Here is a 26,650-nt window from a genome sequence, read left to right as displayed (position 1 = left end):
TGAACATCGAAGATCTAGCCTCTTCCCCTCTGATTCCTTCAGGAGTATCAGTATGTGTATACGCCTGCATGAAGGCTTTCACTTGGGCAACTGATGAATTGAAGATGCGAGTGCAAGAAGTAAGTCAAACGGGCATCAAACATTGACATGAGGCAATAAGTCTATTGCAAAATACCACTTCATTTTGAAAAGCCAATCTTTATTCCCTGTATTTTCCAGTGTCTTTACTAACCCGTTGCACTTGGGGCATCTTCAATTCAAGAACAAGAAAGCGGACAACAATTTCCATGTATATACATGTTTATTGAGTGTACAGTCTAAATATACAAGATACAAGCACGGCCAGGCATTGGATATAAACACAGCCAGACCGATCTGATAAATTACTAAGAACGGGACGTGGTACAGTACATCAAGGCCGCATTGACCACAAGTGTGTACCAACCCAACTTAAAATAAGGCAACTGTATGTCATCATCTATACACCTGGGTACATGTCCTTCTTTCAAGGCTGACAACACAATTAAGGGCTTCACTCAACAAAAAGTCAAGAAAACTGTATAATAGTTCCAAGAGTCATCAGCCATTATGTTCTTGGCTATTATGTGGGCAAGATTTACAATACAATTCCTGACTTTTAGAAAGAACTTCAACCTTGTTCTTTTAAAATGAAAAACATACCCAAATGTCGGCACTGCTCCAAGCTATTATACTGCTGTGCATCCCCAAAAGCAAATACCGCAAGCCACATTATTTCTACACCCTTAATTTTCGGTAAAAAACATGACATATTTGATTTACGCAGATTGATCTCACCATAAATTTTCAACTTCTTTGCTTCTTTGACAAGAGAAATTATTGGCAGAAATAAGGTGATTTGCAGCAAAAATCATATTTTACAACAACATTAAATAAATATCATAGAAAAGCATTAAAAGACAAACAAGTGAACAATTCATTGAAGATGTACAAATTTGTGCTCGTCTTCTCTCATCTAAAGAGTAAATAAAACTTGCCGAATGAGAAATAACACAGGGTGATTATAGGCAAAAGATGAGGGTGCCATCTGTGGTTTCCAGATGACTAATATGCACGGATAGACTTGACTTGGTCTCTGTTACCAGTGCTGTCGTACTGCAAAACAGCAGAGACACCTTGTGGTGACTTCATGCAACTTAATCTGACCCAAGTGGCTCCTGCCTATACTTTCCCTTTACATATTCCTTGTAAGTTCTGTTTGATTCCCACTGCTCCCAAGAGTAAACCAAATTGGCTACACTCCAGCAAAGAATGTTTTTCTGCATTGACAATTTCAAAAGTCCCGTGTGTGCAGAGCTTAGTAAAACAATCTAAAAGCTTTGGTCACCAGATATCAATGTTTGTAATGGAAAATATACCAAGCCTCATTTTGATCACAGTGGTATTACAACCAAGGACCACTAGGTTTTAATTCGATAGCAAATGTTCAATTTGAGCCTCTTTAGAATAGAAATGAATACCTCACTGGAGGAGTCCTCTCAAGAAGACCTCAAATTTGATCTGCGTTTTCAGTCTACCCCTGCAGTCCTGATTAGACGGTCAAGGACTGCCCGTAAACCTACCCAGCAGTGAGAGGCAATATTGATCACAAGACTGCATCACAGCATCAAAGTACAACTATCGCTAAGGTTAAACTCAACAAGTCATGATATCAAGAGGTCGGTGGCACCATACTGTCGGGCTTCAACAAACTGACTTTGAAAAATTAAACACGGCATATTACAGCTGGTGTGAAGTCAACTTTCTACCTCCATCAAATGTGTATCAACACTGAACACAAAACACTGAGGGTTGCACATTCCAAGCACTACACTTATTGGCTAACAAGTCCCAAATGTCCACTATTGATCATATATACTTTTTGATTTGCCGTAAAATCAACGGACATTTATCAACCTCAGCCATTCTTCCTCCAAGAACATAACGCAGTCAAAACATTTACATGTATAAAATACCACATTCCATCATTACTTCACGAGTGAGACATTTCCAATAAGGGATTATAAACACAATCCTAAAGTCAACTTCAGAGCACGTCACGTCACCCGTAACTTTCAACGCTGCAAATCACAGCATGTGACTTTACAGTGAGCCTCAAAACATCCAAAATCTTATGCCAAACCATGACAAAAAGATCTTGGTTGTTGGCCACCAGATGTGGTCATCTTTGTACAGTGATAGTATTACAGTAGTAGTAACAATAAAAACTCCTAAAATGATAATTTACAATAACGTAAACATTCTAATGACCTTGAACTCGTATACCCTTCACAATACGCAAATTTATAATGAGTTCTCAGTTTGCGTTCAGGACTGTAAGGGTTAAATGAATGACAGTTTTGGTGTTGGCATGTTGTTATTCATAACAGCAAATCATGCTACTGTTCACTTCATTATGTTCGAGTGGCCAGATTTATTAGCCAAGGCATAGATTTCCAGCAGCTATATCTCTCTAATCATGACAATGAACTGAAGTTAGAAACCCTCCCCACACTATTAGAGGAAACCAAATACAATGGGGTTTACACAATTATGACATTGTTACAAGTTTATGGTAACCGATACATTGGTGGACGTATTATTCTGGTGCCAGGCAGAAGCATGCCTCCCATGGGTCCACCTATAATCATGGGTTGTCCAGGTAAACCAGGATGGCCACTCGGAGCGGCTGTTAAAAACGGAGATTGTCCACCGGCAGCCATTGCTGCAGCTGCCGCTGCCGAGATTCCAGAAACACCGGCAGACGGATGTGGCACTAATCCGGCTGGTAATCCTTGGATGCTGTGACTCGCTTGCGCCATTTGAGACAACTGAGCCATGGAAACTGGAATCATACCTGCTGGAAGTGACATACCTGCTGGGAGACTGCTTGCTGATACAGCCCCAGACGGTAGAGGAGTCAACTGTCCAAGTGAATTGATCGTCATCGGTGTACCCATGGGCACACCCCCTGCAGGAGCTGCTAAATGTGCTGGTAGACCAGGTATCCCTCCAAGGGAGAGGCCAGGGGGTAAACCTGATGCATAAAGTGGGCGGCCAGCCTGGACAGGGATTCCACCACCAGCAGGGATTGAGATCATGCCAGGGTGCGAGCCCATCATCTGGATTTGACCCATCTGACCCATCTGTGCCATCTGTAGTCCAGAAAGTCCTTGTGGTAACGCTGTTTGGAACTGCATCCCCGGAGAAAACATTGACATTGACGACGGTAATGCCATAGCACCTTGCATAGGCATGGCCATTGGTGATGAAATGGCGATCATCTGCTGTTGTGCGGGTGCTACTTCATCTGGTGACCCCGCTGAAGAACCAGTCTCCCGTTGTTGTAACATGGCTGCATGTTGTTGAGCCTGCTGCTGTAGCACTTTGTACTGCTCCTCCTGTTCTGCACTCATGACTGGAGGTGCCATTGGCATGATCGGAGCTGGAGGTGAATCAGTTTTATCTGGTGGCTTAGGCGATGGGGACTTGGGAGGTAACGGGGGCGTCTTCTTATCATTCTTATTAGCCTCCTTGGGCAATGGGGGTAGTGGCGGAGGTGCCATATCCTTCTGCTGTTCTTTAGGTACAGAGTTAGCTGCTCCTTTTTTATTATTCTTACCAGTGCCAATGTCTAAACCGAGACTCTGTGCCATGGCTGGTGACACCTGGGGACCGATGTATGGAGATCTACCCTGAGCGTTTTGTCCTGGCATCTTTGGGCGGGTCTGAGATGAACCAGTGGCAGTTTGGGTGGTAGTAGCAGGAGCCGTAGTTTTAGGAGGTGGTTGCGTTGGTGGCTTGGCAGTCATAGGTGCTTGAGAGCGGTTCACATGTGATGGTGACGAATGGCGATTGGCTTGTCCAGGGCTATTGCTACGGTGTGGTGGTGACTGGATGTGATGTGGTGGTCCAGGCCCAGGCATTCTGTGATTGGGAGGGGGGCCTCTGGGTGGCATTCCTGGTGGTCCTCTTGGTGGCATACCAGGTCCGCCGGGGAAGGGTCCTCTCATTCCAGGAGGTGGAGGCCCACGAGGTCCATGTGGCCCCATTGGGTGAGGTGGACCTCTGGGACCGTGTGGCCCATGTGGTGGTCCATGAGGTGGCCCATGTAGAGGACCATGGGGCCCTTGCATAGGTGGCCCACGAGGGCCATGCGGTCCAGGCCCTGGTGGTCTGTGCATCCCAGGTGGTCCCGGACGTGGTGGTGGACCTCTCATACCAGGTGGCGGTCCTCTCATTCCAGGATGCATGTGTGGTCCTCCTCTTCCACTTGGCGGTAGCGGAATGGAATCCATTTCTGATCTTGGACCTCGGCACAATGGAATCTTATTTTCAAACTCCGATCCTGGCCTCATGTTGTTGTGTCTTGGCATTTTGTTGGGTGGAGCGTTGGGAATATCCCCAAGGCTCCCATCACTGCGTGGACTGTTTGGGTTGCTTGAGTTATTCCCCAGTGCACCAGGTGGTAGAGGAATATGACCAGGAGAGCGACCATCCTGTCTACGATAAGGACTCCTATCGTGCGGACCATGCATATTATTAGGGCTACGTTCACTAGATCTGCTCCTTTCATCCTGTGGGTAAGGCCTCTTGTTCATTATCGGTAGCTTTCCAATTACTGGCATTACAGGGACTTTGTCCATCATCGCTGGTTGGGGGCCCAATAATGCTGAGTTTTTCATCATCAACCCAGCAGACTTTAAACCAGCTGGAACAGTATCATTAAAATCAAAGTCTCCATCCTTAGCGAGAGTTTCTTTCTTCTCTTTAATCTTTTTGAGCAGCTCCTGAGCGCGATCGCTGACATGATCTTTGTTGACATGCAATGGCAATACAAGATCCTTGGGGTCAAATGTTTTTGCTTCTTTCTCTGACCTTGCTCGATGTACTTTAGGCTCCTTCTTGGGTAAAACCGAGCTGAATTCTTTATCTGGGCTTGATTTTAGTTCATACCGACGCCGATCTCTGCTTCTTGTTCGTGACCTTGACCGAGAATATGATCTTGAACGTGAGCGTGAGCGATCGCTGTAGCTAGAATAACTGTGCGAACGACTATAAGATCTTCTGCGACGGTAACGATCTCTTGAATAGGACCGCGAACGACTTCTTGATGATGAACTGTGACGGTACCGACCTCTGGAATGCTTCCTGGATCTCCCGTGGTCATAATCACTTTCATAATCAGTGTAACTGCTATAACTGCTGTGACGTCGGCCACGTCGATTGCTCCTGGAGTGAGACCTGCTATGTGAGCGATAGCCTGACCCAGACCTGCTACGCGAGTAGTCACTCCCTGAACTATAGGACTTTGATCGGCGACGACGCCTTGAGCGACGCCCAGAGCGACTGCGGTCAGAATCTGATGAATAGGAGTGTCGCCGATATCTCGAGTGGCTGCGATCTTCGTCCGAGCTGTACGAAGAATAACTGGAATCGTCACGCCTGCGCCTACGTTCGGATCTCGAATGACTACGATTGCGACTGGATTTCTTCCCTCCACTACCAGGGTTATTTGTGACGACTTCTTTCCGTTGAGTTTCACGCTGACGTGTCTCTTTCGTCCTGAGGGTTGTCTGAGCTTTGGCTTTCTTCATGTCTGGTTTAACCTGAAGCATCGTCTCCAACTCACTGTCACTACTCGTATCCCATTTACTCGATGAAGTATCCTTCATTTCAGGACCTATCAATTTCTTCCCAGAGGGATGTAGCTTTCCTTCCTTTTTCTCAATTCTGATAGGACGAATCTTTTTGTTCTCAGGTCCTGGATTGTCAGGTTTACTGCTTTGGCCTACAGCCGTTACAGGAATCTGAGGTTTCTTAGCAGATCCTGGTGTCTCCTGCTTGATCTTCTTTGCCTTAACTTTCTGCCCATCAGATGCATCAGAGTCGGACTCGCTGTGCTTGCGTTTTGGATCTTTCTTGGGCGTTTCAGTTTTCTTGACCTCTCGTTCCGCCTCCTGTTTGACTTTGACTTCTTTCTGCTCCGTACCGCTCCCACCATCTTTATCAGAGTGATGATGCTTCTTCTTCTTGTGCTTGTGTCGCCGTTTCTTCTTCTCCCCATCACTTTCTTCACCACTTGATTCAGAATGTTTAGACTTTTTCGATTTTTTACCTGACTTCTTCACTTTCACCCTGTCATCTGGATTACCTTCGCCTTTTGCCGCACCATCTGGCTCATCCTCATTCCCCGAATCGACATCAGACTCTTTCTTTCGTTTCTTATGTGATTTCTTGGACTTCTTTCTCTTTTTCTTCTTCTTGACATCCTCTTTCTTCTCCTCAGCAGCTACGGGGGCCTCCTCCTCTACCTCAGGTGGCCCAGCACATGTAGCGACCTCATCTCCAGATTCTTTCCCTTCCTTACTTGATCGATGTCTCTTCCTGGACTTCTTCTTTTTGTGTTTATGACGCTTCTTTTTCTCCCCTTCCTCACCTTCAGGCTTCTCCTTATCAGTCTTATGATGTTTACGGTGTTTCTTCTTCTTCTTATGTTTAGGTTTCTCTGCAGCACCTTCCGTTTCCGCCTTCTCGGCATCTTTTCCACCATCCTCTGCCTTGGAGTCATCGCTCTCCTTGTCAGCCTTCTTCTGTGTCAACTGTCGAGGCACGAACAACTTGGATGTACTTTTACTGGAACCTGCTTCCATCTCACCAGGGTATAACTCCTTCTCGGCTTTGCTTTCCTTCTTATCTACCTTAGTGCTCAGTTGCCCAAAATCAAAGTAGAGCGGATTACAACTGTAAGTGACGCTCGGCTCAGTCGTGGTATTCTGAACCATCTCAGTTGGCCATTCCAACTCTGTCACTTCATCTTTACTCAATACTTTGATGAACGCCCCATCACATATATTTTTCTTCACCTTAGGTTCAGCTTTCTTATCGTTAGTGGTAGCAGCTGGCTTGGCATCACCACTACCATCTTTGCTTCCAGAAGCAGCTGGCTTCTTCTCTGGTGTCGACTTACTTGTCCCAGCGGCACCAGTTCCAGTAGCGCCAGAACCAGTAGCGCCAGAACCAGTAGTAGTTGCATTAGTTGCACCAGCTGCACGCGTCGGTGTCATCACACCCTTCGTTTCACCCTTGGCTGCCGTCGTCTTTTTGCCCGGGTCAGTATGAACAGTGTAAACAGCCACTTCATTGTGCGCTGGAACAGGTGGGGACCAGAGGCTGCAGAGGGTGCTGATCACATTGGACACATGATCATCATCCATGCTGGAATAAAGGAGAAATTTCAGTTGAATGCATTCAAAAAGTTGCATTTACCATTGTTAGCAAATCGGACCAGAGGCTCAACTGCAGAGTGTACGACTGACCTAAATCAATGATCTCTGAACAACACAACTAACTTAGGCACGCTCCAACCTGAATATCACAAGCAATCCCCACCAGAAATAGAAATTTACCTCTTTTTCGCCACGACAGGCTCATTTTCTAGAACTTTTGACGCTCCTGGAATCCTTGTGATATCTTCTGTCTTCTCGGATGTCCTCTTCACCACGTCATAATCACCCAGGCTAGAAAGAGGAGGGGCAGTCAGGTGAATTTTCACTAAATACTGCTTGGTTGTACACCAAGAATACCACCAAACAATCACCACCACAGATAACTATTTACCTTATCATAGTTGTCCCAGGCTGATCTTCTATCTCTTCATTCGCTGCCAGAATCCCTTCGACATCTTTTGTCCCCTTTAGGGTCGTCTCCAGCACTTCCTTCGATTTCGACACATCCTTCTCTGACATGCCATTGGTCATCTCGTCGCACTGACCCGTATGGTCACCCACAACTGTTTCCATGGACCTCCCAATACCAGTGCTGCCATCTTTCAGCTCTGAGGGGTCGATGCGTACGTTTGCCTCACATCCATCCTTGGTCACCCCAACCTGTGGAAGAACGAAAAGGCAAAGTAATAACTTCGTCAATGGTAAGAGCTAGGCACCCTCAGATTGTACTGGTATGGCGCCCGGGATGAGTACTTAAACTATACTTAAATAGAGTGAGAAACCGCAGTTCCAACAAAGGATAAATGAATAGAAAATAGGACTGTAGAGTCCATGAGAAGAGAGGGGGAATGTGGGGAGTCTGCAGCCAGACAAACTGGAAACAGAACAAAGAATGCTTCAGCTTTTTGCTGAATCTTTAGATTTTTTTATAGTTTGAGTTGTAAAATTATAGACTTTGTCACTTTATTATTAGTAAATTCTTAGTGTTCATTGTGTGACCACTCAACCCAATATTCGAAGCATTTTTTCGCTAGAACGTGAATCTGAATGAAAATGAGAAAGACATATTCTTGGACGCAATACACAGCAATAACACACACAGAATGGGAAACAAAAGCATACATATCATACGATAATCAGCAGCGGATATCTGGAAAGAAAGAAAGTGCCATAAATATGAGTTTTTGTTGGGGTTGGTAGGTGCTATGTCTCAACGCCAACACCAATCCTAAACTATCTGATTATTTCGTACACAAATTGGAAGGTGATACCCAAAGACTTCTCCACCAAAGTCATACAAGTAGTATCCCTCCCCCAATTAAACAATGCCTGGTTTAATTCTTACCAATTGCGGTGGTTGTTAAATTCACACAATTTAACACTGTGGTATACTAGAACTCTCAACAATCGAAGTATGAGAAATTTAAAAAGTATGAAAATTTGGTGAATTACTTTTTTATAATCAGATAATTTCTTAGATTCTCCGTGACTATGTAAGATGACAGAGATAACTTTTAACCTAGTCACACGCACATTAAGTCAACAATCATTAACAGTACAAAAAGATGGCGGTCACATCGGTGGCACAGACAACAATTTTCATATTTTTAATCTTTGATTACTTTCTTCAACAAAACTACGAAATGTAAAATCTGCTTCTGTTGCATGGAAAGAATGTGTGATATTCACCATGTCCCGGCCTGATTTCAACCCTTTGTCTGTGGCCTATAGATCAAGTGAAACTCGCATGATGAGTAACTGGTAGATTCAACTTTGTTTCTACCCAGTGCAAAGACCCACTGTGCATCCCCACCTCGAGAAGTCCAAGCAAGGATCCAAGTGCGAAAGATCTCAGGCCGAATATTTTTTCAATTTGAACTCAACTGGACTCTTAGCGATGATGATTAGCAAAGCTTCTATTCTACCAGTGTCGTATACATTCAATCAGAATCAACTCATAACGTTTTTTTTATGGTCTTGTTAATTTCAGAGTGCCACCGATGTGTCAGCCAGCAAGCCGCAACCAAGCAATGTCTGTGTCGTACAAGCAACACCCATACTGCTCTGTAGGCCTATAATACAGAGTACGGAGATATACCCAGGCATGCCCAGAGTGAAAGCATTTTACATGGATGTGGTCAAGGTGAACATCAACTTTTGTTGTTGCTATTGTTGGTCAATAACCCAAGATTAGAACCAATTAACACTTATGTTGAGGATCAGTTACGCCTCAGGGTCCTTTTACTCACTCCACACACATGACACAATAATCACTGGGTTACACAGATCTAAGAATTCTGAAGTCTGAGTCATGATGACATGCAGAATTGGAGCTGGTATCAGCCTGAGAAAGAACTTGTTTTAGTTTCAGTAGTATTTGTCTGACATAGAGTTGCATTATCTTGTTAAACCGGACCACTTCATGGTGATATTTCTACAGCCATCCTCAACTGCTCTGAACCCAATGCAATGAGAAAGCCACAACACCATACATGGAAATTAAGCAATTTCAGCTCCCATTTTGACATAGAACTTTTGTACCCTGCACCTGGTCTTCCTTGGACTGAACCACACCCATGCAAAATGACTCCTCACAGCCTTATCTAGCAGCTGGTTAGAAAGTACTGGAAATAGGGGAAAGTTGTTATGCAACGTATTCACTGTAACGCCTGGCAGAGTAGGCAACACTTGATTTCCAATACTATAAGGCCTTGGTCACAGGAGCCTTGTTCAGGTCACAGTGGTCCTTGCTGTCACAACCAATGACAGCTAGACTTCAATTTGATGGCAAATGTTCACTTTGAGTCATTTTAGAATAGAAATGAATATTTCGCTAGAGGTCCGGGTTGTCTTATTAAGACCACTAGCATAGACATCAAATCTCATCCAAAACCCTGGGCTGGCACTTCCAGCATTGGTCTGCATTTTCTGTCCACACGAGAGGTCTTGATCAGACAACCTGTGATCGCCAGCTCGGTATCAATTCCTTTCACTCAGTGTGCCTTCAAACAAGGAGACAACTGATGAGCCCTTAGTGAGTAAATCTTTCCAGGTATAACTGGTAATTTTTTGAAATCGTTCAGATATTTTGACACCAGATCCAAACCTGACACACTTTTTTCAAAACACTTAATAACTAAAAACGCTGGCTGAATTTTTCACGCATATTAAAACTGAAGACAAGAAACCAGTGAGAATTCACCCAGACACAAAAGTCTGCCTACTCTGCCCGACAAAATATGGATGGAAAAAAATATGGATACATAACTTGCATAACTTACAATATTCTTGATTCTGTATTTTTAAATAGATATAGATAAACACAAGGGAAAAAGAGTTCACAAATGACACGTTCTGGACTGATGTGCAACGGCGGAAGGAGAGATGCAGTGAAAAGGGTTAATATTCGAGTAGACCACAAAAACAAAGATGAATTTGACTTTCCAAAACCTCTGAGGAGAAAAAAAGGAGAAAATGTTACGAGGTTGTTCTATTGAGGATCATGTGCCACTGAAATCTAAGCATTAGCTCTTGAGAGGACTGAAGGAACATTCTAAAATTGAGCTCTCCTGATTACAAAGTTCAAATTGAATGAAAACAATCAATTTGGAACTGAAATCAGTGTCCTTAATAGAGAATGAGTCCTGCTTACAGAGGTGTCTGCTATTCCTCCCGACCTCAAATTGAATCCCTATCTCAGAGGGTTTTGCTAAATTAGAAAATTCTTACTATTTCTTGGCATTGTACCCTCAGTCCAAATAGAGTTAAGGTTGAATACACTCGATCGCCACAAGGTGATAAACTGTTGCACATATTGTATACAAAGCATTGTAAATGTACAGGTAACTTTATCAACTAAGGGCAAAACTGAACTAAGTGGTGATTTGAGTTTTGTTACAGCACACTACAGGTCTAATTTGTAAACTCGTTCTTGACGGATGGTCAGCGCTTAACTGAAGGTTGCCTGCAATCCAAAAATCATGAGAAGAATAAGTTGCCAATTACACCACAAGTCTGCTTACCCAAGAAAATCGTATCTTTGATCCACCCACAACAAAACATCCAAAACACTTTAAAACTGATGCAAAATCCAACAATTAACCTTTGCTTGTTTGTGAAAACAGTTTAAGCAAGCATTAGTTGAATAAAATGCGACTTTTAAAGAAATCTCAACTATATAGTGTTGTCAGATTTGATTTTGCTGAAACTCCATTCCAAGCTACAACCAACGTCATCATATCAGCAAGATTCTGTCCCAGTCTCAACCGGATAATGTAATAATACAACAATTATTTCAAAATCATTTCATAACAGAAAAGCTCTCTTTCAAGTAGGACAGTCATTTATGATTTCATGCACTAAAGCTGTTACTTCTGGGCAAAAATCATACAAAAACTGAAGGCGGATACTTAAGCTCTCCATTTAAAGCGCTGGACAAAACCTTGCATTTAGGTACCCCCTTCCAACCTCAACCAATTTCTCCCCAACCAATGAAAATCTTGTGCTTAAAATGCTCTCCGATAGTTGTGTCATCCAGTGGCAATGTTCAAAGGAATCTTCAATGAGAAGCAAATACCCCAACATGTCATATGAAACAGTTTTGGTCATTTTCATGAGTTCATTTTAGGTGACCTCAATGAGGCATAAAATATCCACCATATTTTTGGATGAAGGATCATAATCATGAACCTTGCCAATGGATGACAGTCACCTCTGAGATCTCCACTGGTCCAGCAAGACTAGACTTACACTCCTAAACTGTAATGGTTCAAGCCAGACGATTAGGAAGGGTCTATACAGGGAAAGATAGGGGTGAAGGATGACAAGCAGTTTAAGTGATAATAAAGTGACGAAACCAGCCATTCTATCACAAGCACAATCATATACAGTTTCAAGGTCAGATTACAAGATTGACCTTGACCTTACAATGCCAAGGTCAGAACAAGATGACCTTGAACTTGACAGCCTACCAGAACCAGACGAGTTAGTTGCCTAAATTATGAGCAAGAAATCCAAGCGTTTAGAGTTGTCATGGCAACAATACAAAATGTTAACAGGAAATATGTCAATTTCCATGATATTAAATTGTAAGTTTGGAACGTACGCTTGCAACCTGGGGTATTTTTGGTTGAAGTGTAGACAGAATATGTTTTTTTCTATTTAGCTCTCGGAAGTACTTAAAGCGAGCCTCTCACGAATTATTTCAAGATGAAATGATCATACAACCTAAGCATAAACTGTGTAATCCTCTTAACTTCCAAACGAAAGGAATCATTTACACCCAAACTCATAGGTGAATGTCATTTTGTAGATATTAGGAGACAAATTAAACTAAACAACGCCGTATTCTATCGAAATAAGAATTGATGATGGTTGATGACAGCAAATGAATTGGCAAGAGGACACGTCGTGAGAGAGTCCCTTTAATGAGCCAAACAAACTATTCGCTGAAAAATTAAACATGCACTGAGAAGTAATATTAATGGGAACAAAAACCATGCAGCCCACAACACTGCAAGACATTTCTATTTGTTGGTTTCACGCTGAATATGTGGCTAGCCTGTGCATTATGTTATGTTTTACACTTGAGTTGAAACTAACTTTGGCCAAATTAGCTTTTTCGAAGTCAGTTTTTTTTGATGTAGACATCTTCAGAGGGACAACCTGATTTCAGTCAAGTAGCAACAGATGTATCACTGGGAAATTCAATTGAAAATTTATTTTTTTTGTCATTTTCTGTCGTCACTGAGTCCTAAAGAAGAAGGGACACTGAAATGGCCCAGAAAGTAGTACTTCAGTTATGTTGGCAAAAATAAACATGTTGAGGGAGCTCTGACCAAGTTTGCAATGAACCTGACTCCGGTCTGTATCACTGCAAATTGGCCAAGAGAACCTGAACATAGTATGTCTGTAGTTAACAAAATGTACACGCTTTTCCACTTATTTGGGTGAAACAAACGTTATATCAATCTATCGAATGAAGACCATGTAGCGTGTGAAAGACTAGATATACATACATGTAAAGTCACTTCAACTTAACTAGACCATAACACTTATACATTCTCTCTATAGAATGTGTACACAGTAGCTGCTTCTGATGGAGTGAAACTGATGTGTTTGCACATCTTTACAGCGAGTACCAAAAGTTTAATGGGGACTGTGATCTCAGTACGCCAGGTCCATTAAGCTTTGTAGTCACTGCACCTCAAAGCTAGTGTACACTCTCAATAGTACATGTATATAGGTAATGGTCTGAGTTATGGTGAAATACAACCTTAACATATTGTACATATATGCATATAAGTACACAACACTGTGAAAACGGATTGTAAGAGCATATGAAAAAAAACATGAATGACTTTAGAAAACCCGTGTGCTAGAACTCATGAAAAGTCGGGTTAGACCAATACGGTGGGGACCTACCCAAGGTCGTTCGAGTCTGCAAATTAAAATAGGGAGACCAGATATACAGTTAAACGCCACCACGTGGAGACATATGGTACTAACAATGTTAGGTGCAACTAGACATATTAAAAAATACTATAGTCATAATGTAGCCAACACATAATATGTGGAAAGAGGTTACCTACGGCACTAATGAACCTTGAGTGGGGGATGAGAAACGCTGAACATTACGTATGATAAACGAATGTCATTCTTTTAGCAAAATCGCCTCAAAATGTTCCTCAAATCAGGTCTTTATTTCTATTTTTAATCTCAAGCAAAACTAGGTCAAATTGGTGTGTATGTAAATTCACGACTGAGTGCATGCTACCCTTTAAATGAAATGTTCCTGGCATTATTTTGCCAGTGGTTTTTGAAGTCCACAACCAGGTGAGTGTAAGAGGCAAAGTAGGTGACACCAGAACAGGAACAGAGAGTCAACTTGCAAGTCCAATCTAAGCTGAGAAAATTAAGTGCTTTGAAGTAAGGTTAAAAATCTTAAAACGGTTTATTTATTCCTTTTAAATACACTAGTTGTCATGCAAGTTATATCATTAAATTAAGTTAACAAACCCTAAGACTTATTTTTTAGAGTGGATTATGTTATCTTGTCACTTAAAGCACAATGTGTGCACTATTATCTTCAGCTACAAAGCCATACTACAGTGTAGAAATTAAAAACAATGCAAATTATGTTGTGTCGACTTCAAGAACATATGGCGAATGTTTTCTGAAAAGCAAAATGAAATCTTCGTATGTGTCGAAGAGGTGGACCTGGCTCTTCTTCATCAAGGAGGTCCATGGGTTTTTAGTAATCGTAAGTATTCTTAATTCACCATTCACTTCTGAATCAAGAACCTTACACAGATCGTTGGTGTACAACTTATCCTTAGAGACAGAACACTTTAAAATCCTTCGGATGAAATTTGAGTTTCCCTTCTTCAGTGTCCAACTGACTTTGAAATGAGCACCACATTTCTCATAACGCTTGAACAGTCGACATCCATGGTAATTTTTGGAAGAGTGCAAAGTATCGATACCACAGAACCAAACACTGTCCCAAGAATCGCACAAGATGATACGCCAATCAACTTTCTGACAGAATGTGAGAAACCGTTAAAATATTTCTAAAATACAACAACCTCATGAGGTTGTGCCTTTTGACGATCGGACACTGAACAAGAGAACCTTGAACAATTCATTCCCAATGCCATTAGGCATGGAAATAATGAACGCTAGCTATTTAAGCAAGGGCAGAACATCTCATAAAATACTGCTCTAACCCCATTAACTGAGGAAATCAAGAAATAAAATATGTTGAAATGAACAAGGCACTGAATGAATCCCGAATTATCAAGCCCCACAAAATAGAACATTCTCAACTCCATAACATTCATCAGGAAAAATAGAATTAAAGATAAAAACAAAATGATGGACGATCATGCAAATTAATGAGATGATGATGGCAATCTCCACCAGAGGGGGTGAACGTATAAGCATCAACCTATGAAACTGAACTGGAGCCGAAGAGACGTTTTATGGTTTCAAGTCAGAAGATCATTTGCAGTGGAGATGACTATCCACAAGGACAAATGCCTCGCTCCACTGATAGCTGAGGTACATACTATATGCTTCATTCACCGCTGCTCAGTCAGGCGACCTCTGGTGTGAGATTGAAAAAGCGTGGAGCTTGAAAAACAGTATCAACAAAGTTATAAGTCTCAGTGGTCATCCACTACACAATGTTACACTGTCACAAGAGAAATATTGGCACCAAAACAATCAGAGCAAAAACAGCAGGGAAAGTTTATTTTCAGGGATTACGAAATTTTAAACAAAACTGGAGAACTCTTGTGTACCGGCATTAAAAGTAAATAGACTTCTCTTCTCGTCTTGAGAATATATGCTCTTTTCATTAAGTTTAATGCCAGCACTATACCATTGCACAAACAAGAAAAAAACCAAAGTAAAATCCTGTGTAATTCAACATGCGAAAGAACATGAGTCGTTGAGATAACCATGATACTTCTCACGATCTCAAAGATAAACCAACAAAATCACTTTGAATAGTTGCACATTTGTTTTACATTCATACCCTCCACCCTAATAAGGCAGGGGTACAATAAATCCGAAACTGAGAAACGTTCCATTTGTTTCTTGTAAGTTTTGATTAGTTCGTAACCATAACTAGAGCATTAGGAAAATGTAGATAGTAAAAGAACAAGGGATGAATGCAAAAGAATGAGCGGAAGCAGACCTGACGATAACGTGGGGAAAGCTGTTTGACCCAAAGGAGTGTTGAGTGTGAACTTGAAAACATTACTCTATTTATTCCTAATCTGGGTTTTGAAGTATGTGCGAAGGGCATCAACTTGATAAAGCCAAGCAGAATCAGCCTGGTCTAGGAGAGAGGAACTTACTTTCCAGTTAACTGGATCTGTCAATCCTTGATGTCAACCCTGCGATAAGATACATGGACTAAGTGAAACGCCACATTGAGTGAGCTTCAAAACGGTTTGCATTTTTAGGTTTGTTATGAATTTATAGACATTTTGTTTCAAAATGCAAGTGCTAAGAGCATCTTATCACAAGACCAGCATCTCATGTCAGTCTATCTAAGTTATGGTATGATACAATGTCCCAACTGTTGATAAGTGTGTAGATTATCAAAGGCAGCGCTAGGAAACAAGCTGATCACATGCTCAGGCCAGATTTTAACAAAACAGTTACCCAGTTTGTAACAAAATGAGAGAGATTTTTCGAAGTTAAGTTTACCAGTATGTTATAGTATTCTGTTATCACTTTAATTTTGCAGTTTGACACAATGTTCTTTTATTGCAGTTTGAGATGATATCGGCCATTAGCAGTTGAGGGGGAAAAACAAGGCGTTTTGTTAAGATGCAAACGAATACTAGCTGAACCCATTTAAGGACTGAGGAAGATGGCGGTTAATTGAGTCATTGAAACAAGAACCAAGTAAGTTTTAACATTGTTCTCAAATTAACCACAAAAAATGTTGGTGAAAATAGGAATACAGGTCTTAACATTGAGTAACAAACTTAATACAAACTGAAAATTCCTCACTATTATTGGTAGTTTTTTCACAGTTGAGGAGACATGACTCTTTTAGGGTTGAACGATTCAGATAAGTACCAATACTAAGTATAAAAGGTGTTAAACCAATAACGTAGATTTCCTGAAAGGACTTGAATTGCATAACACTACTAAACATCTGTTCAACTCTTTTATTTCAAAGTATTTGTCGCCCCCAGTCCTTGTTGGGCGTAATGTAACATGGAAGTCATATAGAACAGTGAACAACATGGATTTGGACATGACGAGGAGGCAAGGAAAGGAAGAGGGAGAAGTGCTGATGGAAGCGAAGTGCTGCCTTGACGCGCCAACCGAACACCAATGTCACAATGAAACTTGGCCATGAAAGCTTACACCAACAGAGACAAAGCACCTGCTTGTTTGATGCCAGCATGCCCAATATCTTAGCTTGGGCTTCGACACTATTTGGACAAACAAAATGAATTTAAACTTGTCAAATGTTATACTAATTACATGGCAAGATGGAAATAATTCAGTTGAGGTTAAAGAAAGTTAACTTCACTTGTGAGATTGCTATTAATAAGAGCTAATACTCTTCATTCCATCGTCAATGAAGGTCTAAAATCTACAGAAACCTTTCCTCATGGTCTAAGCTTATACCCAACCACAGCAAGAGGTAGCCCAGCAGAAGAAAACAATGTCCTTCATGCTGTCTTTTCTTCTTATACAGAATATCATTGCCAAGGAAGCGGCCCATACAATGCAGCCAGTTATACTGTGCTAGACATCCCAAGAGGATGGCCACTGAATACTAGATATTGGTGAACCACATGGGTTGGTCTCAGCGACACATCTAATTGGTATCAGGAACAGGATTAGGGTGGATGACGATCAATAATAACAGAGACAAGAGGCAGCTTTTATTTATTAGTTAGACAGGCATAATCTTGCCATATTTTGGATTAGCCGTCATTGATATGACATCTGGGAGAAGAACTAATCCATTATGCAACTGTATGATCTGTAATGGTGACCAAATAGATGATGGGGTAGGATTTGATGTGAAAGTCATGGCAGTCAGGACTATTACTTGTCATATGAAATGTCTGTAACATGAGTGAAAATAACTGGTGCTGTTTGCCTCAAACTAGCCAGATCTCCCGCCAATATCATAATCCCTGATGGATTGTGAGAAACCTCCACCCATGGTCAAGCTGGGAAGTACCAAAAGCGTTTTTGGACAACTTTCATCCTGGGGTTACTTCTTGGGTAAGGAGTTTGAATTTGTGAATATGTTTCATTCTGAAGATTGCGTATTTGGCCAGCGCGTCAAGAGCAAGAAGAAACAAGTCTGTCGATAGAATAAAGCCTGGCTAATCACTCACAGTGACTTCAGTATATCTACAATGCATTGATCATTCGCGCCAACGCTGGCTCACCTCCAAACCAACCATGAGCTAGTCTCGGGTGAGGGCCTATGCCGGTCGCAGCAGCCAGGGTATGACCTATACCTGATGCTAGCCCTGCCAGTATTGGCTCAAACCTTCACTCTCTCATGAGGATCATACCCTATGCCCTATGGTGGTCAACTTGAAGACATCTTCACAAGAGCAGAAAACTGAGTCTCTGTGTGCCAGATTCAGAAATGGTCAACAGTCGTCAACAAAAGCATCACAATCATTCAAGGAAAATCGCCTCTTCCACAAAATATCTTCTTTGAGCACATGCTTTGGAAACTGATAGGATACTTTCAATACTAGTAAATGAAGGCACTTCGTTCACAAGTAAATTTCTGCTCTTGCAAATAAGCCACGATAAATGGAGGCACATCAGCATATTTCGCATTGAGAACTTTGTTTCAGGTGATACTATTGAGGTCACAGAAGTTGAAGGATTGAGTTGGCAGAGGATATGCAAGACGAGGGATGAGAGAGAGAGTTCAGTTGACACAATGTGAACTTGTGGGTTTGAAAGTAGACAGGGATCCCATTGGAAGACAGACAGGTGATCTGAATAACGAAGGTACCTATCTCCCAGCTGTTTGAAGGTAAAGTTTGGTGGATGACAGAAGAACGAAAGAAGTAGATAAAACTGGGACAGGGTTTCTTCATGGGGACTTTCTGTATAACACAAGAAACCAGGAGCGGAGAAGACTAGGTAAGTGAAAAAGACATATAGTATCACCTGAGGAAAGAACTTTTCAAAAAACATACCAAGAGTATATGGAGTGGGAGAAAAATGATCACTGTGTACCGAAACGTTAGCTTATTTTTCAAAAGAATTAGCCATATTGGGCATCGGGCACTGATATGGGTTCCAATATTCAGATCCAACAGCTTGCCATGTCGGGCATAGGGCATGTCCAGTTGTGGAGGTGGCCCCATCCATCCCCCTGCAACACACACACTATGAGGTAAACAGTTAGTGTCGTGATAAAACGGCCGACTTTCTCGTGTCTACATACCCGCTTTAAGGAGGATCACCTCTCTGTAAATTCTAATTTATAAACAATAATTGTGTAAGTATCACTGCAAGACACCGCAGCAGACCCTGTTTGCATGCACCCTCTTATATGTGTACCCTCTTGATCCTATAATAAGAGGATCTCTGCCTTCCTCAATATGAGTCTTGTTCCTGTGTTCTACAAGAAGTCTTGATTCGTAGTGGATTGTGATGTGCTATTGAGCCTCAGAACTCCAGACCATACCCCAATACTGTGCCACAGATATTTCATCTAATTCATCTCATACAGTATTTTCTCATACTACTTAGGCATTGTCCTCCCCAACAAAGGCATCAACTGCAGTCCAATTGGACTGGGAAATGGAAGCTTGTAACTGCACAGCCAGAGTTGAATTGGGCAGGTATAACTTGAGCTCTGAGAAACAACAACACTGTCACTGTCATGTTCCTACATCCTCGATTCAATCGTACTTGAGCTTACTGAGACTAAGTTTACTTATTTCTCTTGTATCCTCCACTGGCAAGTTTCTAGGAGCATCTATGATTCAAAATGATTTTCAATACTTTCTGTGATTTAAGAAATGCTGTAAACGATACTGAACTTTCATTATAGAATCGCCAGAAAACAGCCAGCTAAGAACACGCGCGTCTACTGATTGCCATGTATGTAGTATCTCCTATTAATAATGTCCTCAGGCCAGATAAAATCTGTGGACATGATTTAATGATAAGCCACGCTACGATAGTCAAATCATCATGCATTATGATAACGTCCCTACCAACCAGTATGCAAGGAAGAAAAAACAACCAGAAGAGCTCACCGATTGATGTATTATGAGGGGAGGGGCGGTGTATGTTATGAAGGTGGAACGCCTAGAACTCGTAGCTTATTTACAAGAATGGTCAACTCTACACATAAAGAGAAACTAAACAAGAATCAGACGTAGGAGAAAAAACAGAAAAAATGTACAATGGAGGCAAAATGGTGGTTTCTAGCTTCTGTTTACACACACTGTGAAATCATGTTATTTCACGTTGGAGACCTACATGCATTTCTATGACCTGACATGTCACCAAAGCTCTAATTGTCTTCAACAAGGAGTCAACTAGAAGCTTGTGAACTCATGAGTGAAATACCCATGAGCATAAGAAACCTTTCGTTGACCACTTTAACCATGAGGCAGATTTCATACTAAATCCATGTTTCTTCATACTTTACTGAAGATTTGGCTTGTTGCCGTTTTCATCGTTACAACAACTCATCTATTGCACTGAGTTGATGTTCACTCAATGTCTGATGTCACCAAAAAAACCAAGAAGTGAGTTCATTTTGCGAAAACTTGAAGAACAGAATTCCACAGTAGGTACACAGAAGCAGGAAATCACAAAAAAACTTGTGCCGTTTTGTTTTTAAGAGAACATGTAATTCACCATGAAAAGTCTTCTTTTAAACTGGACCCAGCTACATGTGCAGAGTGTTACTCAAGCTAAAGACACCCAAGCACTGTGAAAAACTTTCTGTCCCATCGTGCCAAAAAGGGGTTTACATATAGTCACCCCGAAAGCATGGGATTTCGGAGTTGTGCTCCAGCCCTGCTATTGATATCATGGCAGTTAGTCTCGAGGGAGCATCAGTTTAGCTTCCGAACGCAGATCATGCCTGGCCACTGATGATAATGGCAACAACAGAGACTAGATCTAATGATCAATTTACTTCGTAAGAATATGAAAAATACCAAGACATCAACATCAGTGATCTGCCAATCTCATTTTGACCATTCAACTCAAGGAGAAAACCTGGCCTTCACAACCGGATATTCATCAGAGTTTGTGAACAAAGACAGTTCATTCCCCAAATGACACTTGTCATTATTGGGATTTCATAAAACTATTGCTTTGTGCAGCTGTGTCCTAGGCTGATAACCCAAGGCACCAAAGAGATCAGGAGAGGGACTTTCATTATGGGGGGCAGCAGCAGTTTATGCTATCTTAGAAGCACTGAGTGCAGTCTTACAATACATGAACACAAGCACACGGCCAAGGACAAGCTTCGGATACAGGCCATTATCTTCTTGTTTTCTTGTCATAAGCAACATCAGTGGCCAGACATGACACAGCCAATGATCTTAACTCAAAAACTTCCAGAGTCTCGTACTATAGTCATGGGATCACAAGTTCTGTTACCATCACAGAAGTTGTTTTGAACAATCGAGCCCAGTATGATATGGGACCAGAGGAAACAGTTAGCCACAGTGGTAGCCACCATGTTCAATCAGGGACAGTCAAGTTTTACAAGCAGTCCAGTGGCATCAAAATAAGGTGGTACTCTTCATGCAGATCTTTATTAAAACAGGGGTACTAAACTACAGAGTCAAATGGTCCTCACTGAGCCGAATACAGAAAGACAGAAAAACTGAGGGTATCGTATAACGGGCAAGGAGAAGCTCAAGGCCGAGCATGGCGTTCGTGAATCGATGAGGTTGCAAATGTTATTGTGCCAGGGTTTTGACAGTTCCTTTCACTTTCATGAACCTCATCAATGCCTTGCTAAAGCGGCATCTGATTTTGCCAGCATTCCCAGATAAATCTTTGTTGACTATTTCCATACAAAGTGATATCAGAAGACTGTTAACTGTCTCTGCAAGAACACAAAGGCCCGTGCCTGCAGGGCTATCTCTAGTCACTGAAGAGAACAAATCCAGTACTTAAAGAGTTCAATGAAGGTACACAAAAGTTAAGACACAATGATTATCTGCCTTTTCTTCTAATCTCAACTCACGAAAGGTGAACACCAGCAAAGTCGCACACCTTTTAGGAAGGAATTGATGAAGTGCATGGAAGAGAAAAAGGGCCAAAAGATGTCACGCACAAACATTCTGTTTACAACCCTTAGGAGTGTTTGATGTTGGACAAACTGTTAGTAATTTTATCACATGTGGCATGCAAGGCAAGCGACCAGTGTAAGAAGCAAAAGGAGTCATACCACAAACCGCGAGTCAAGGCTGTACTAGGTTAGCCATTAGATGTGCCAGCGCACCATACCCTGCACACTGCTGAGGTGACGTTTCTGATAACTACCATACTCAGCTACGTGACGCCTACTTGCTTTGCTGGCATGTCAGTAGCCTAAGTAGAGAGGAGTATAAGGGCAGAATATTTACTTTATGAAGGGGGGCTGACAAAAATAGTTACATGGACATTCTTTTATTGGGAAACATGTATTTTGAGGTAAAAGAAGAGAGCCATACTTCCTTCAGGTTCATTTTAACATTCGGATTCAGCGTTATCGTAAACAAACGGTCCACTAACGATTTCAGAGACACAATGTGTTGTTTTATAAGTGCCCCCTCAAATACGCATTTCAAATTGCTGCCACCAATGATTATAATTGCTGATATGTCCGACAAAAAGATCTTTCGTCTTGGAGTGAAAACGGTAATCGGTGGGTAGGAAATGTAGATGGGTTTAATGATGCCCGCTATGACACTATTTGCCAATAACCACACACCAAATCAGCAGTGTTCAAAGTATTCTAACATTCATTCTAAAATTTCAGACAAAATGACAGTTAAGGTAACGATAATGATGATTAATAATGAAAAAAATAAAACACCCTCCAATAACAAAGTTTCAACTTCAGCCAAACTACAATTTGTTATGACATTTTGAAAGATACAACAGGAGATCACTGCTAATGTCTGAAACTTTAGCTAAGGCCATGGCAAATAAATTCCTGCCGTCTCGTCAGAAACTGAGTTCATTTTTAAACAATTTGTCCTTTATTCTTGTAATTTTTCTTATCCTTTTCCCAAGTATCACATTTTCTTTATCATCCTATGCCCCAATGTCAGTGAGAACCCATGTCAAAATACACCCCACAGCATTTGCAATGAACAGATTTATTTTAGTAGTTCTTGAACAACCAAAGCTGAAATTAGTCAATGCTGATGAGAAAACAGGAATTCTTTGCTCGGCCTGAGAAAATATCATACCCACCATTGCCCTTAGAGTGATACCATTTTGGCCTGTTTAAACGGTTCAGGTAATAATAAGAAACCCCTTTACAACACGCTCACTAGACTTGACGGGGAATGGTTGATGGGGTGTCACGGCTTTCACCGTATACATGCAAGTGCGCAGACTTTTAAGATGACGGTATAGGTTGGTCTCCTCCAATCCACTTAGTTTTTGAAAAGATATTTCTTTGCTTTATAACAGTACGAAGATATGTCCTAATTATTTACAAGGAGTATTTGTGCTTTGAAATTAACGAAGAACTAACTTTATGAAACTGTAAAAGCAATTAAGAACTGCTCAACTTGAGCCGTAACCAGTGCTCTAGCAAAGTCCTTTTTACAAGAACTTTCACAATACAAGTCTTTATTAACATAATAATAGTGCCTCATTTAAAATAAGCCAGCACTTAAACAAGCTTAATTGCAATTAGCAAATGTCCTACAGGGACAGTGTCCCATAGAACACAACAACAGAGCACACAAAGGTCCTACATGATGTTAGTCTCTCAGTGTAATTATGAAAATCTTGCTCGCTGGCACCTCACCTAATGCCCGAAAGTGATCATCAAAAAAATTAACCAGAGAACATTCCAAATGGACCCAGAATTCCATAAGGTTCTGAGCCGATGAGATGACGGCCGCCAGTTCTAAACTTCTACAACAGAAGGAGCGATACTGATACTCAATTAGTTAATATCTGCTGTTTTACTTTTAAGCCCGAGTGAGAAATTGGAATTCTTTACTTCATAGCACAGCACATTTCCGTGGTGAAAGCTTTTAATTTCAACAAACTTGTGAAAAATATTTGCTCTTTGCTGGAAATTTTGAACCAACGGCCGTGTGTCTCACCAGTCCACCTTTAAAGCGATCTTTCTGCCCGTCCAACGGTGATGTATACCCCATCACACATGTTTAAAACACACATAACATGCTGGGACCAGTGCTACCATTGTAGGATATAGCGGCACCACGAACATTCAAAATATATGCAGAGAAGGACATTGCAGGCACGTGGTCACAACACAGGTGACTGGGATTTTGTAACAAACTTTTGTCTGCCAATCTTGCTGGCAAACATTTGCTTGTCCAAGTCTTAACACTGAAGGCACTATTGATCACCAATATCTGAGATCTAAAATCCAGGACTGGTTAATGACAATCTGGTAACATTTTGAACACAAATGAAGCCAATAACATAGGTATTCATTCCAAAGCTCTCAAAAAGGGTTTTCTAGTCGAACCAATATAAAAAAGTCATAAGTTCGAATTCTTAGCTGAGTGAAATGATGTCCTTCTGTGTTGTGATTGGTCCCCGCAATGGTGAAAAGCACATGTGGCAGAATGGCAATGAAAAACTGGGGTACATATCGACCAAGAATTCAACCATTTGTTAGGCTACTTTATTATGAACAGCAAGAATCAAGTTGCAAAGATAAAAATAAAAAGTTAGACTTGCTACTATCATCGTGGTGAAAACCGAGCCAAACATCCCATGTTCCTACATATACACACGCGGACCTAAGTTATACAGAAGAGGTGCGGAGGCATGCATATACACTCATGCAGTAGGTGATCTTCAAAGTGGAGACTGGACCTGGAGAACGACGACTGGATAGGTGCTCCAGTTTGATAGGCACCCAGGTTTGAATTTGGAATAGAAAGGCACTCAGGCTTGACATGTAGTATGGCACAACAGACACCCTCGCTCGGGCTTTTCATTCGATGACAGCTTCATAATGCTTAGTTACTAGAGGTAGTGGATGCCTATCACCAGGAGTGCTGCCAAATCTTATTTGAGTATCCGCCCGTAAACAAGTCTGGCAACAGTGGTTAATGTCCGTGCACCAGTCTGAAGATCGGCCTACATTCGGGGCTTTGTTTTGATAGTGGAAACAACATAAGGGGCTAAGCTGAGGGGTGGAAACATCTCTTCAGGAACCAATGTGAGAAACAATAGTTAAAACATGAAGAAAGACACAGGTTCAGGTCACGAAACTATAAGTGGAGACCAGGAGTGATGCAATCTACATTCCTAGCACTTTGGAGCTGTGAATGGTATCAACACTCTGATCTGGTCATAGGTCCCCTCTCCTCCTCACTCGAATCGACACCTGAAACTGCACTCTGCAGCATGACTTATACTATTCTTCAGACCAATTTCCATTACAGCCACCTAATTTGAGTGGTTTCTCTCTCTCTCAACGCTTGTTTCTCGAAGAACAGTTTCCAGCCGATCAGCAACTAACTAATGACTAAATGATTAGGATTGTTGTGCAACTGAAGCAATCAACTAAAACCCAGAATCCTCCAATTTGATGGGTGCTGAAGGCAGCTTAGCTAATATACATCATGGAGCGTCAGAAAACCAACATTTGAATACTGTAGTTACACTTCGAGTGGCAGGCTTCTGGACCAGAATTCAGCTTACATTATTTCCTCCCAACAGTATCAAATTAGTGTTCCAATTACAAAGACTCAACTCTGGAGGTTTGTGTTTGCCCAAAGCAATTATGATACTGCTAATGAGTATTGCTTACAGAGCCTATATCACAGAGTTCAACCTTCCAAATACCACTATCTCAAAATTCCCTTCTTTCCTGATCAGCATTTATTTCACAGCACCATGCCACCCTGAAGAAGGAACTGCCAGCAAGTGAAAGAATTTCCGCTCAGCTACCATGATGGATATCACACAAGCATGAAATATACAGGTTGCATTAAGCATAGAACTGAAAGTGGTCGTCTAAAATACTTATCAGGGATGAAAAATAAATAACCCGCAATCTACATTGCTAATTAAAGGTACATTTGGTGCAGCTAGAAGATGATTGATCATCACAACAAGTCCAAGGTACAAACAGAGTTACTCAAAGTGCAAACTCCAAGACATTGCCAAAAGTTAGACGCAGTTAAAACGGTTCATTATACGCCGCTAGTAGGCGCCCAAACACCAAGACGGTCAGGTCAGAAAACTCGAGCATAGTAAAGACCCATCAGCCTCCAAAACCAGAGGGTTTTTTGAGATATTTAAAACCTTTAATTTCTTTTTGCTTTAGAAGAAAAATTTGGTTCTGGCCAGCTGATTTTTTGGGTCTGTAATATTTTTGCAGCTTTATGTAACGAAGTACATCTTTATACAATATCTTAACATTGCACTAATTTCTTAACCACTTGTCCGTTTGTCCAATTCTTCAGGATTCGTCGTCCGATTGGTCTTCATCACAGGCACCCCGTCGTCGAGACTTCACCCCTCAGGGAGCAGTTTTACCAGTGCCCCATGCCTACCCTTCATTTGGCTGGTTCACTTACATACGTTGCTTGGTCGTAGGAACTAGATGTTCATTGGTATTGAGTGGAGTTCAGAGCCCAGGGTCTTTAACACGCATATTACAGGGACTTCACAATCTCGACCTAACCCTCCTAGTC

The 26,650-nt window shown here is 41.6% G+C and overlaps 1 protein-coding gene across 6 annotated transcripts in view; it reads right to left on the bottom strand.

Moving 5' to 3' along the window:
- Positions 1-282: 282 nt before the first annotated feature.
- Positions 283-26,650, bottom strand: part of LOC135498262 (G patch domain-containing protein 8-like) — a 42,246-nt gene continuing 15,878 nt past the window's right edge. For 2 of the 6 annotated variants that reach the window (XM_064788482.1, XM_064788483.1), the window contains 3 exons: positions 7,639-7,907; positions 7,428-7,538; positions 283-7,236 (listed from right to left, as the gene is read on the bottom strand). In XM_064788482.1, coding sequence (XP_064644552.1) covers positions 2,589-7,236; positions 7,428-7,538; positions 7,639-7,907 — 5,028 coding nt within the window. In that variant the 3' untranslated portion in view covers positions 283-2,588. Of the gene's footprint in view, positions 7,237-7,427; positions 7,539-7,638; positions 7,908-13,837; positions 13,851-19,209; positions 19,242-23,204; positions 23,234-26,650 lie in introns of all 6 variants that reach the window. The other 4 variants (XM_064788486.1, XM_064788485.1, XM_064788487.1 and 1 more) reach the window with 4 other exon arrangements.

Source organism: Lineus longissimus, chromosome 13, assembly GCF_910592395.1.
Source record: "Lineus longissimus chromosome 13, tnLinLong1.2, whole genome shotgun sequence".
NCBI lineage: Eukaryota > Metazoa > Nemertea > Pilidiophora > Heteronemertea > Lineidae > Lineus > Lineus longissimus.
Note: the sequence above shows the minus strand (reverse complement) of the source record. Positions and strands in the feature narration are given on the sequence as shown.